This window comes from Chiloscyllium punctatum, chromosome 24 (genome assembly GCF_047496795.1).
Source record: "Chiloscyllium punctatum isolate Juve2018m chromosome 24, sChiPun1.3, whole genome shotgun sequence".
Taxonomy (NCBI): Eukaryota; Metazoa; Chordata; class Chondrichthyes; order Orectolobiformes; family Hemiscylliidae; genus Chiloscyllium; species Chiloscyllium punctatum.
The window spans coordinates 74,956,367-74,970,751 of record NC_092762.1 but is presented as its reverse complement, the minus strand read 5'-3'; the positions used below and the strand labels follow the sequence as shown (position 1 = coordinate 74,970,751).

Sequence of the window (14,385 nt, the reverse complement as noted above, 5' to 3'; positions counted from 1 at the left end):
AGTAGGCCAGACTGAGTAAAGGTGGCAGATTTCCTTCTCTAAAGGACAACAACAAACACAGCAATTTTAAAAGTTTTGTGGCACCATTATTTAGAGGAGGGCCAAATTCCAAACTTTCCTACATTTATTAACTGAGTTGAAAATTCCAACTGCTCCAGTGGTGGGTCACCAGGCCTTCTGGATTGTTGGCCTAGTTACATTACCACCATCTTTCCATTCATTCGCCATGTCCCCCACGGAACAGTTACTGCGTGCTTGGGGACCATAGCCTTGGGTTACTGCTGCCCAACTTGATTGGTCATGCAACCACGCCACACCAAGATTAATGGCTGGTTCAATCTGGAAGTCAGCAATTGAGAGGAGCTTTAACATGACTGCCATTAAAATAACTGCCATATTCCCTCCACGACATCAAAATAAAGTACAATATTTCAAAAAGAAAATCAACTGTGCTTGTTGGTTTCTAAGTTAAGCAAGTCCATATTAAACCACACAACTTCATGTCAAACCTTATTCTACCCACTGAACATAAATCATTAGTCCACTTTAGGAAGTTTGCTTTTGGAGACATGTACAACCATAAAGTGCATTCAGTTATTTGTATGCAGCCCAAGGGTTCTCTAAAAGGATTAGTGTGGTGCTGGAAAAGCACAGCAGGTCAAGCAGCATCCGAGGAGCAGGAAAATGAAAAGAAAACCGACGTTGTGGGCAAAAGCCCTTCATTAGGATTCCTGATGAAGTGCTTTCGCCTGAAACATTGATTTTATTTCCTGCTCCTCAGATATTGCCTGACCTGCTGTGCTTTTCCAGCAACACTCTAATCTTGACTCTAATCTCCAGCATCTGGAGTACTCACTTTCACCTAATTCTCCATGAGGATCCCCATACCTCACTACCATTTACCCAGACAATTAGAAAAGCTGCACTCCAGGTTTTGCTGACAGCAGCCACTGCTGAGGCTAACTATCAAAACACCTTACATTTGTCATCTAATTCATAATGGAATTTATTAGCATCTGTCAATGGAATATTAGAAGCTACTGATGAAAGTGATTATATTTTCTTCTATCAGTTCCCAACCCCACCCAGGACATGAGTGAACAATTCATATTAATGTACACGAACATTACTAGGAACTCTAGTCAACAGTAAAGTTACGACTTGACAAGATGATCACAGGAACCAAAATATTGCCATTTAGCCTCAAGTCTGTATCACTGTCAAATTAGTACATGGTCAGTCTGCATCTCAAGTCTACCTACCTACTTTGAATGCCCCGGCCTATCAAGAATCTGCTATTCTTATTTTTAAAGTTTTTAACTGGTTGAGCCTCAGAAACATTTGGAGGAGTGTACAGACGAGCATTCCAGGATTTAAATGCTGCTCCATCGCAGTGAATTCCAGCCATTAAATTTTTATAAAGGTTGGATCAGAAACAATTTCCTAACGGACAGAAATTCACAGCTTTAAAATCTCTAACCTCATTCAAAGCAAGCATTACAAATAAAACTCAAGATTATTTACACATAGTGTTCTGTGGGGCACCAAGCTGTGTGGACCCTGACAACAAGAGAAACGTTTCTTTCTTTCTTCAGCGTTGACATCTCTCACTTTGGGAGAATTCAAGCATACGTGCAGGCACAAACAGTTTCATGATGTTCCAGAGGCTAAAGAAAGTAGGAATCTAAAAATCTAGGACCTCGATGGCAAAAGGGAATTTTCTTAACATCTCAATGCAATCTCAAACATAGTGCCCTTTTTGATCTGCCTGTATATGAAAGTATCCAAGTAAAGCCGTCTCCATTCTACTCCGACGAACAAACACTAACCGTTATTAAATACAGTGGGGCTAGCAGACCCAACTCTTCTGTATGTTGGCAAAACTTCTTTCTGTGACAACAGAAAACTGTTGTTTAAAAGTGAGACAGCAAACGAGAGAGAGAGAGAAAAGAAGTGCTTATAATTAGTCAACTGCTCCCTAATACTGAAACAGAATGTCAGGGAAGGTGAACTGCCAACCAGAAATTAAATTTCTTGTTGATGTGTGCACTCATCCAGGAGAACAGTTCCATGGGCACTAGCCAACTTTCTGTACCTCATCTAATTGGCTGTTCTCCATATAGGCTCAGTCTTACTGTCAGCACACTGAAGATGGATGAGATGCAAGGACAAAGGGTCGATTTATTCTTCTCTAACCAGGATGATGTGACCAAATATAACACAAGTTACTACGCTGATTAAAAATGTGCACAAGGCGTTGTGCCACTCAGGGCAGCAATTCTACCAATCTGAACAATATAGGGCACCCACAAAGAAAACCTTACCATCAGCAAGGAAAGAGGAAAGAAATCAACTTTGCACAAAACAAACATGAACTGGATAATAGGGACAAAGTGAGGGCTGCAGATGCTGGAGATCAGAGTCAGGACTGTGGTGCTGGGAAGGCACAGCAAGCCAGACAGCACCCGAGGAGCAGGAGAATCAACATTTCGGGCATAAGGTCTACATCAGGAATGAGGCTTCTGGGCTGTGGGGCTGAAAGATAAATGGAAGGGGGGTGGTGGGGCTGGGAGTAGGGAAGATAGGTGAGAATGCATGGGGCGGTACGGTGGCTCAGTGGTTAGCACTGCTGCCTCACAGCACCAGGGACCCAGGTTCCATTCCAGCATTGGGTGACTGTCTGGTGTGGAGTTTGCACATTCTCCCTGTGTCTGCGTGGGTTTCCTTTGGGTGCTCCGCTTTCCTCCGACAATCCAAAGATGTGCAGGTCAGGTGAATTGGCCGTGCTAAATTGCCCATAATGTTAGGTACGTTAATCAGAGGGAATGGGTCTGGATGGGTTACTCTTCGGAGGGTCGGTGTGGGGAATTTAATCAAATGCAATAGGTATATGAATGTGGGGGAGAAGGTGATAGGTCGGAGAGGAGTGTGGAGCAGATTTGTCTACTGCATTCTCAACTACCTTCCTCCCCACCCCTCCCCAAGCCCCACCCCACCTCCCATTTATCTCTCAGCCCCCTGGCCCAGAAGCCTCATTCCTAATGAGATGCTTATGCCCAAAACGTCAATTATCTGCTTCTTGGATGCTGCTGACCTGCTGTGCTTTTCCAGCACCACACTCTCGTGAACTGCATAATCGCCAGGAAGAAAGAAAAAAAAGACTTTCATGGGTATTACACTTTTCATAACAACTGGACATCCCAAGGTTCTTCACAGACATAGTAGCACATTTGAAGTGTAATTACTCTGCAATATAAGAAACAAATACATACACCACTCACCACGTTAAAAGAAAAACAGAAATATAAGTTTGATGCTGTGATGTTTGCACCATAATACAGTACAGTACATACCAGCACTATTATTGTTGAAGAAGGATGAGTTACATTAAAAAGGTGTATTGTTGTCATTTTAATGTTGCTTACTACAGCTGCTAGGATGTCTAACAGCTGGCATCATTGTGCACATGCTTTGTGTTAAATTACATTGGTCTAAAACAACCAGCAAGAGTGAGTCAGTTAGTGATTTTTGCTCAAAAAGAAAGCAAACACTTCAAAAAGTAAATGAACTTAATGTTAATTGTATTTTGTAGTATTACGTGTCCACATATTGAGAACAATGAATTTGCCTATGAGTGACAATATGATAGCACCTCATGATCAGAGGCAGGCTCATACAAGTACTCTTTATAAGTCAAGAATAACTGGCATCAACCCGTAGACTTGATAAAATGAAAGAATGCATGCAAGGGAACTCGAAAAAAAATGCTGAGCACACAAAACCAAATGCTAAAAATCTTTTAAAAGGGAAAGGCTGCAGCAAAAAGTTAACGCTTTATCTTCCAGCATGTGAACTTGAGACATGACCACTATGCGATGCGAAACCCTACACATTGTGGTTACTGATGTACTAGTGATCTGCCACAATCATACTGTTGTATTGGCGTGAGCTTTCATATCAAGGAGATGAGGGTAATTTAGTACTGCAGAATGTGACAAACCTATATTACACTTCCTTGTATCTATGCAAGTTCATTATACCACAGGCACTTGCATATTTGGGTTCAAGCCCTGCACTGTAGCAAGTTCCCTCAGCATGGCAAGCTGCAAGCGAACAGAGGTCAGTAAGACGGAGACAGATTTTTATACCATTGGGTCATTTGATGAAACAGGCATGCCCATTAAAAGGTATAATGCAACTCTGCAGTGAGACATAACAATGCAGCATGCTTCTACTCTACATGCTTAGCATTTATGGGTGAAGCAGTGTCAACTCTGAAGAGATTTTAAACTTTCAGTATAATTCAGAAATCAAACCCCTTTTTGAGATTGAAGAGAAGTGGCTGCAAATGTTAGTGGAGGCAGGATTTTAACTACAGCATGAAGTACAGTGCCTCAATCTCAAATCTAATTAAAAAGTACTGGAGTGGTATTTTAAAACTCCACGGTACTTCTAAAGTTTATTTACTTGGGTGTCAACTTAAAAGTTCAGCATATACTTGTTTCTACTGTGCTCCCTAAAATATATACAATGTTTAATCACTGGCATTGGCAGACTGTTCATACCTGAAACCAGATGAGTTGTGTTTTATACAAGCCCTGGAGAACTGCAGTTCAAGCTAAGGTATAAACATGTTGTTAACACTGTACTGATGGGTTAATGCCAGCCATTGAAATATGTTAGCAAATGGTGACTAACTTGCTGTTTATTTTAAATCATTTACATTTCAAACTTTTTCAGAGTCTTGCATTCCTCTAAAAATGGTTTCAGTATCATCTCAACTTGTCAAATATTTTTCACTTATAAAGTCATGGTCTGAGCTGCAGTTTTACATTCTGAAGCCATAAAAGTTTTGAAATAGCAGATAAAAATGTCAAACTACTAAAAACATTAATTAAATATAAACATTTAAAGTAGCTGACTTCTCTAACACACAACATACAAGCTGCCTTAATGAGCAGTTGCTGAACTGATTCTCAATGTGGTTTCATAAAAAAGATCAGAATGGCTGTGAACTTGAATTAGCACCATAAACCTGACCACCCAAATTTCCTCTTGCTACAAACAAATTTACGATCATTAAACTGAAACCCTGAAGTTTCAGTGATTGAACAATTTTAAAAATTTTCCATCCTCATTTGCAAATCTATCTTTGGTCTTGTCTCTTCCCATCTCTATTCTTCCCCAATCTCCTTATCTGTGCAAACGCACACGTGAATTTGGCCCCTCAAGCCTGACTGCCATTCAATAAGATCATGGATGATCTGATTTATTCCATATACTGGACAAACCACACACCAATCCCCAACCCTGATGACCTTACATCTCTTTCCTTCTCTAAGTTGGACATCTTGTAATTGTAATGCTCCACATTGGTGCACATGCATTGAGAAGCCTTTGGCTCAGCCTCTTGAATTCCCCTCCCCACCACTCTCCTTGCTTTGCTCCTTTAAGATACTTCTTAAAACCTACCTCTTTCACCTAGCTTTTGGTCATCTGAACTGGTATCTATATATGTCACATAGCATCATACTTTGTTTCGTAATTTTCCTGTGAAATCCACTGAGATGTTTCATTATGTTAAACTGTGCTAATAAGTCATTAGTTAATCTGCAGACTTCAGTGGCTCAAAATGCAACTTAGTAATTTCAGTTTGATATCAATACAAGTCTAAATATAGTTATTAATCTGTTTGGACATGTTATGACGAACGCTTATGGCAGCCGGGTCTTGAATTCAAACTTTTGGCCCAGAGGAAATGACACTACCACTGCACCCTAAGACAATTATAAATCTCATTATAGCAATGGATAAAATAGAGTTGGCCTTGCTACTTTGTGCTAATGGAGGCCCTTAAGTGAATAATAAACACACTAGACTAACACATGAAACTTCTACCACACCAAAAATTAAATGTTCCCAATCCTACACTATTTGAGTTAAGCTGATTGTGTGCATTTTAATCTTTGGCCCCAGTAATAGCTAATTGAACTTGACTATGTGTACAGACAAACTCTTAAAAGAATAAGTGTTGAGAGGTGGGACTACTTGAAATAAAAACACTTTCCTGAAGACCTTCCTTCAAATCACTTTGTGCAAGACACATCAGGATTGGCCTTGATAGAGGTTTCTACTTCCAGCAAACTGTGTGGCAAGCAGCTCTTCCCGAGATCCAGCAGTACAACCAACTAAAAGACATAACTTCACCAAAAGTATGTCATTAACCTCAAATCTCAACCCCATTCTGCACAAACTCAAACTTCTCCACTCCCAGCAGGAAAACCTCCCAATCTTTCGGCCATTTACATCTGCAATTCTATACTCATCAACAATTGCACTGTAATTGCTGAACACAAGTTTAACTCGGTCATTTCAAGACAATAAGACTCAAACCTGGTTGTGTCTGAGCACAGAACTAGACTTTTATTAAAAATTATATTCAAAAAAGGGCAGAAATTATTATACATTCTGCTAACCCTAGATTAATGTCATTGGTTTAGCATTGCAGATCCTGGTCCTAATATTACTACTTAAATATTATTGAAAACACATTTAAATAGTTGTGGCTACTATTAAGTATTATTATTGGCTGATCTGCTCCAGCTTCAGGCAAAAATCCAAAATGCCACAAAAAAGGAAAATAGACTAAATTAAAAAGGCCCAAGTCAGGAATAATGGTGGAAAGTTTCGCCTGAGTTGTGCAGCTATAAATGGCACTCAAAGTTCAGAACCATCCACAGCAATACAATCCACTTCACTGGTAGCCAATTTGCGACTATGGCAGCAACATACATTACATATAGGTGCATTACAACCATGTATCAACACGTCTCCCGAACTAATGACTTCCACCACTTAGAAGGGCAAGGACAGCAGGGGCATGACCCAAAAATCACAGATTATTCAAACTTTTCCATTCTTTACTTGTTTCCAGATCAAGCCCTCCAGCTCCCTACTTAACAATGTTATGGGAGTACCTACACGGTGTGGTATGCAGTAACTGGAGAGCCCAGCTCACCATTATCTTGAAAAGAACAATGAGCACAGGCAACAGAAACTGGCCAGGTCTCTTGCTGGGCTGAAATTCCTTTGCTTCTTTTAAGGCCAACTTTAATCATTTAGGAGCTTTCAGAAAACCCACCATAGATGCTGGCAGACCTGCTAAATACACTGACAATATTTTCTTTTCTTTGTATTAGAGTTTATGACACGACACTCCAGTGCAGACACAAGTTTTGTCACTAGACCTCAAGGACGACTTTACAGGGTCAACAGAGCTAAATTTGCTATTGTCATTTCTGGTGCCTTAGTTGATGCCAGACAATTCATCCAATTCCATTTTTTTGGCCTTTCTAGCATTTGTTACAACTAAATGGTGGTTTCCTTCTCTTTAACAAAAGGAACCCTTCTTCCTTACCTGGTCTGGCTTCTGTGTGACTCCAGACCCACAGTAATACTGTTGACAATTAACTACTCTCAAATGGTCTGGAAAGCCATTCAGTTATAACATTGACTGTGTGGAGTTTGCACGTTCTCCCCGTGTCTGCGGGGGTTTCCTCCGGGTGCTCCGGTTTCCTCCCACAGTCCAAAGATGTGCAGGTTAGGTGAATTGGCCAAGCTAAATTGCCCATAGTGTTAGGTAAGGGGTAGATGTAGATGTAGATGTAGATGTAGATGTAGGGGTATGGGTGGGTACGCTTCGGCGGGGCGGTGTGGACTTGTTGGGCCGAAGGGCCTGTTTCCACACTGTAAGTAATCTAATCTAATCTATAATCTAATCTAATCTATTTGCTGGAAAGAAAAATTGGATTGAAAGCAGACTGGTCACCAGGCATCAACTGAGGCAGTAGAATGACAGCAGGAGACACAACCCTGTTGTGAACTCTACAAAGTCCTCCTTACTGGCATCTGGAGCTGGTGCCAGAACTGGGAGAGCTGTCTCAGACTAGTCAAGCAACAACCTGTAAGAGTCTCCTTAGACTGCACCTTACAAACTCACAATCACTTTCATCTAGAAGGTCAAGGGCAGCAGAAACATAAACACTATCACCTGCAACTTCCCTTCTAAGCCACTCTCCACCCTGACTTGGAAGAATGTAGTCGTTCCTCCAGTGTCACTGGGTCAAAATGTTAGAGCACTCTCTCTAATGGCATCGTGGGTTTACAGACAGTAAATGGACGACAACAGTTCAAGGAGCAAACTCACCAGCACCTCTCAAGGACAACTCCAAATGGTCAATGAATACTGGCTCAGCCAGCGACCCTCAAGTTCCATGAATTTTAAAAAAATCATGGCACCCTCCAAAACCTTTCCCAATGCAACTCCACTTCATGGGAGACCCCAGAGTGAAAATTGTGAGGGAGGAGGGTGCTTTGAGCGTTGCTTTGGGGTGAGGTGTGATGTCCATTACTGCTATCAAGTGGGGGGGCGGGGGAAGTGAGGTGGGGTGGTGGTGAAGGGGGTTTCTTGACTTCACCTGCTTGAGGGGCAGGGGTCACAACACAAACCTGGACCAAGACTTGTCAACCAAGATGGGCAATTAAAAAAAGTCCACTTCAAACCATCCCACAGCACTTGGCAGCCACAGAGGTACTTAAAGTCACCATTGGGAAATTTAATTCAACATGTCAGCAACCTTGAAACAACTTAAAGCCTGTGTCCCAACAGTCAGTCATCCAACATCCCCCACCCAACAAATACACCCATTTACAGTGCTTTAAATTGTCACAAAGTTTAAAAACCACACAACACCAGGTGTTGTGGAGTGTAACACAACCACCTGATGAAGGAGCAGTGCTCCGAAAGTAAGTGCTTCCAAATAAACCTGTTGGAATATAACCTAGTGTTGTGATTTTTAATTTTGTCCACACAGTCAAACACCGGCACCTCCAAGTCATTAAACTGTGACACTTCAGAAAGGTATAAAATCCAGCTCGGATATGTGGACGGATACCTCTCCACCCATTGCAACCCTCAAATAAATAAAAATCTTCCTGCACCAATGAGTTTTTACAAATATATATTCCACAGCATTGGAGAAGTCTGTGAGTGTGCCTTTAACTAAGACGTGGATCCGCCTATACCGCACTCCCCTTGTGTTTCAAGGGAAAGACTGGAATGTAGAAACACGGTTTCCATCAGTTTTACTTACCTGATGTTTATTCTCCCTCCCAACTCACTCTCTGCATGCACCCTTACGCAGAGCTCTTCCCCCCCCCCCAAAAAAAACTTAGCAAATCCTCAAAATTAAAGTCACGCCGTGCATATTCAAATAAATTACAACGAGTCTCTGGGGCGGGAAAAGAAAGTGATATTTTCCGCAGATAAAAATTCAAAAATCACCAGCAAACCTCTCAGTAAATTGTTATGAACTATACACACACACACACTATGAGAGAGACACTTACCCACAATCACACACAGGACATCCACCAGGACGAGAACAATCCTTTTTTCAAACATCCTGACACGGAAAGGTTTACAATTCTCTCTGGGTTTTTCCGGAGCTATTTCGATAGGGAATATGAAGAGAACAAGAGGATTAAAAAGAACAGGGAGTAGGAACAAACTATTGAAGATCGCGCATTAAAAACAACAACAGCAGCAGCAGCAAACATACACAAAAAAAAAACGAGCTGCAACCTGAATTTCCAGTTCTTCCGGAATCTTAAGTACCTGTCCCGATCTGCAATGCCACACGGACTAATGTTGGAATATTTGTTTTCCCTTGGTTGCCTGTGCTTCCCTTCTTCTTCCTCTCCCTCTCCCTCTCTGCTGGTCACTTTCACCAGGAGTGGGAGCACGGCTGAAATTCACACGTTGCAACTGAAGAGGAGTTGCTTTCTGCTCGCTGGCTGAACTCACTGGCTTTGTCCTCTACCTTTGCGCGCACACACACACACAAACAACTGCATGAATGAGTTAACGAACCTTTAGTTCGCTCTTGTCCCAATCCAAAATGTTATGGAGGGGAAAGACATCTGACGTCAGGCGCCGCCGAGGAATTGGCACAAACACAGGATGCTCCTGAGTGGACAGAAAGTTCAGTTCGAGCTGAATGGTTAAACCTACAGCCCACCCAGCCAAACCAAAACGATGCTTTTTTCCTCCTCGCTTCCCCTTAAAGCTTGAAGGCAAAACTTTTGAAGAAAGTGACCGCAAAGTTTCTCCAAACCTCCGCAATCAGCGGTTGCACCCGGTACTGGGCTGCACCTTAAATTCAGTCCAAAGTCTATCCGTGCAGCACTTTCGTTGTGTTTTGGTTTGAAAATGACCGTGGAGTGTACCAGCTGCCACCCGCAGAATGTTCAAAATCTCATGCCCCCCCGTCTTTTCCACACTGACATATCTCTCACCACCACCCCCACTTATAAATTTCCATGTGCACGTTTATAAAAGACATTGGTTTATCTGAATCTGCTACTTTACCATTGCACCCTTTTGCTCTGTTTTGCATTGTCCATCGCCTCAGTCTCTATTTTTGTTTAGGAGTTGGGAGGTCATGTTGCGGCTGTACAGGACATTGGTTACCTCAGGACATTGGTTAGGCCACTGTTGGAATATTGCGCAATTTTGGGCTATTGGAAGGATGTTGTGAAACTTGAAAGGGTTCAGAAAAGATTTACAAGGATGTTGCCAGAGGTGGAGGATTTGAGCTACAGGGAAAGGCTGAACAGGCCGGGACTGTATTCCCTGGAGCATCAGAGGCTGAGGGGAGGCCTTATAGGCGTTTATAAAATCGTGAGACACATGGATAGGGTAAATAGACAAAGTCTTTTCCCTGGGGTGGGGAGTCCAGAACTAGAGGACATAGGTTTAGGGTGAAAGGGGAAAGATATAAAAGGGACCTAAGAGGAAACTTTTCACACAGAGGAATGAGCTGCCAGAGGATGTGGTGGAGGCTGATACAATTACAACATTTAAAAGGCATCTGGATGCGTATATGAATATGAAGAGTTTAGAGGGATATGGGCCAGGTGCTGGCAAATGGGACTAGATTACGTTAGGATATCTGGTTGGCATGGACAGGTTGTACCAAAGGGTCTGTTTCCGTGCTGTACTTCTCTATGATTTTATGACTCTATGCTTTAAAATATGTATGGTAGGAATGTGGGACTTCAAATGGGGACCATTTAAGATTTGTCAGAAGTATTACCATATTCTAATCTCTGAAAATTATGCTTGATCTTCTCATCCTCCTCCAATTTTCATGGTCACAAAGGTTGAGGACTATCAGTATTTTTACATTCAATGGGAAAATGCATCTGGATGGGTATATGAATAGGATGGGATATGGGCTATGTGCTGACAAATGGGACTAATTTAATTTAGGATATCTGATTGGCATGGACAAGTTGGACTGAAGGGTCTGTTTCCATGCTGTACATCTCTATGACTGTATGTGGGTGTCTCTGACAATGCCACCATTTGTTGCCTGTTCCTAGCTGCCCTTGCACTGACTGAATTCCCTGACCATTTTAGAGAGTAGTTAATAATCTAACACATTACTATTTTGGTCTGTAGGCCAGACTGGGTACGGATGGTAGATTTCCTTACCTAAACAGCATTAGCAAAGCAGATGGGTTTTTTTAATGACAATTGACGATAGTTTCACAGTAACCATTACTGACACTAGCTTTCAATTCTAGAATTATTAATTGAATTTAAAATTGACCTCCTGCATGGTAAGCTCCAAAACCATGTCATAAGAGCATTAGACTGGACCTCTGACTATCGATACAACACTATTTCCTCTCTCTCTCTTATATAGATCCAAACCTCTGTCCAGCAATTAGGCATGCAGTTTACTATTGACACAATGTTGCACTATCAGAGAGATGGACTTTTGGATTTATCCCAACCAATCATTCACATGTGAATGTAAACGATACCCTTGTCACTATCTGGAGAACAGCTGGTGAGTTCTTCTGCTGCCTTGAATTTATTATTGAACCAAATTGCTCAAAAATAGATAAACTTGTTTCTGAAACCACACTAAACTGGCAAGTGTGTTTACTTAGAAGACAACTGTCACCAACATTTCATCGTCTATGAAGCACAAGGAGCTCTATAAATACAATCTTTTTGTTCATTAACATTTCTTACAAACACTCCTTCTTGAGTAATTAGGTTGCAAATTGTGGCATTGAGTCCTTGTGGTGACGATCATAATAGCTTTGATTCTGAACTATACAGGTAGCTAATTGCAGTCTGGCAACTGGTGAAAGGTCATTATTGAGCGGAGATATCTCTCCTGCTTCATTGCATAGTAATCCCCACAGGAAGTGCGTGGATGAACATATGACCAGCCTGTGATGTTCACATGGACAATAATCAATTCTTGATTATTCTAAACAAAAGGCAAGTTAATGTCTTTCAATGCTTTCTCGTTCCTGTTGTAAACCTCCATAATATAAATAAACTTCTAGTAACATTCCAGGATGCCTTGCAATCACCTGCTTCCTGAAACACACTGGTTTAAAATCTTAGTGGCAAAATGACTGACCTAATTGATTTTTAAACTCCTTCAGAAAAATAAGCTAACACCCTATATTTGAAATTGAAATTCTTAAAAAAAAATGTGTCTCACGTCCATTCTATGTCAGTAATCTTAATTGCCATAGGGCACTAACAGTTCAATCCAGGTGCTGTGTTTATGCGGACAAACAGAATTGTAATGTAGAATATTGTACTTACCAGAACATGTAGAGTTGAGAGTGATGCTAGGCACACATTTTTTTCTTCTATTCTGCTGTGAAGATTTCCTGTTTGCACAGGGTATGAGACACTAAGTAAATAGCTTCTGACTTAACCCTGAGTAATAATGAACACCCTAATCACAATATTGGATGATTATTTAAGAACGCCTTTCCTGATAGTATTCAACAGCATGGAATGTGTGACTCTTTATGGACACAGTTCATGGGGTAGGCCTTCTGTAAAGGAAAAGAGACAAAAGAGGCTTTTGAATATAACAACGGAAGGGGGCAAGCGACAGTCAACATGATAAAGAGATGATAGTGGACAGGTTTTGATGCAAGCTTGTATCCACGCCTACTGGTCATTCGGAAATTTGAGTTGTTGAATCATTGTGGATTCATCATGGATAACTCAGAATCTAAGGAATACAGTATGCTGATTGAATTGAATTGAATTTATTGCCACGTGTACTGAGGCACAGTAAAAATCTTTGTCTTGCGAGCAATGGAGGCAGATCACAGAGTTAAGTAGCATAGATAAGTAAATAATAGGTAAACAGTGGCAAAGTGAAAAACAAAGGTGCAGGCGAGTGTTAAGAGTTTGTGAGTCCATTCAGTATTCTAACAACAGTAGGGTAGAAACTGTTGCGAAACTGGCTGGTGCATGTGTTCAGGCTTCTGTACCTTCTCCCTGATGGTAGAGGTTGAAGAAAAGCATTGCCAGAGTGGGATGGATCTTTGAGAATGCTGGCGGCCTTTCCTTGACAGCGGGCCTGGTAGATGGATTCTATAGATGGGAGGTTGGCCTTTGTGATTGTCCAAGCCGAGTTCACTACTCTCTGTAACCGTCTCAGATCTTGAATGGTACAGTTGCCATAACAGGTAGTGATACGGATAAAGTTATAAAAATCAGAATAGCAAACATTACATTTTGTTCTATGAGGTCCATCTGGCTGACCCCATTGCAATCACTATAGCCACATTGTAGGGTAATGTGTACAGACTGGTTGCCCCCTTTATAAAGGGGATATAGAGATACTGGAGAGGGTGCAATGAAGATTCACATGGTTAGTGTAGCAGAATTGTGTGGTTATAGCTGTCTGGAAGGATTGCTCGAATTGAGAAAGGGAAGTTGGAGAGATGACCTAATGGCGGTGTATAACACCATGAAAAGTTTTGGTAGATTGGAGAGAGTGAAAATGTTTGCATTTGTGAGGAAGAGATGTCATCAATCAAATTAGATGTCATCAATATAAGATAGTCACCAAGAAATCACACAGGAAATTCAGAAGGAACATCATTGCACACAAAGTGAGATGAATGTGGATCTCACTGCTGTTGAAGCATTTAATGTCAAGAATACAAAGCAGGAGGAAATTAGAATGGCATTAAAGTCTGCACAGACATGGTGGGCTGAAGGGCCTGTTCCTGGACTGTACTATCTTATGTTCTATGAAATGGAAGGTTATACTACTAAGAGCTTCAAATGGATCACAAATATTGGACAGATTCAGCTGAACATTTGTTTCTGTGTCGTGTGATTTATGAAGTTTGATGGTTAAGCTGTGTGCAGAATCGAACATGAGCAACACACTCCACTGCTTGACAGACAGATGTTTGCATTTACTTCTCCTAAAGCAGCACAGCCTCACTTTGTAAAGTGTCTTGAGGAATTTTGGGGTGTTT

The 14,385-nt window shown here is 41.3% G+C and overlaps 1 protein-coding gene across 3 annotated transcripts in view; it reads right to left on the bottom strand.

Moving 5' to 3' along the window:
• LOC140494704 (phospholipid phosphatase 2-like) overlaps nucleotides 1-10,177 on the bottom strand; it is a 104,469-nt gene extending 94,292 nt beyond the window's left edge. The window contains exons 1-2 of one of the 3 annotated variants that reach the window (XM_072594206.1): nucleotides 9,932-10,177; nucleotides 9,409-9,507 (exon numbers count right to left, since the gene is read on the bottom strand). In XM_072594206.1, coding sequence (XP_072450307.1) covers nucleotides 9,409-9,463 — 55 coding nt within the window. In that variant the 5' untranslated portion in view covers nucleotides 9,464-9,507; nucleotides 9,932-10,177. The other 2 variants (XM_072594205.1, XM_072594207.1) reach the window with 2 other exon arrangements.
• Between the last annotated feature and the right edge of the window lie 4,208 nt (nucleotides 10,178-14,385).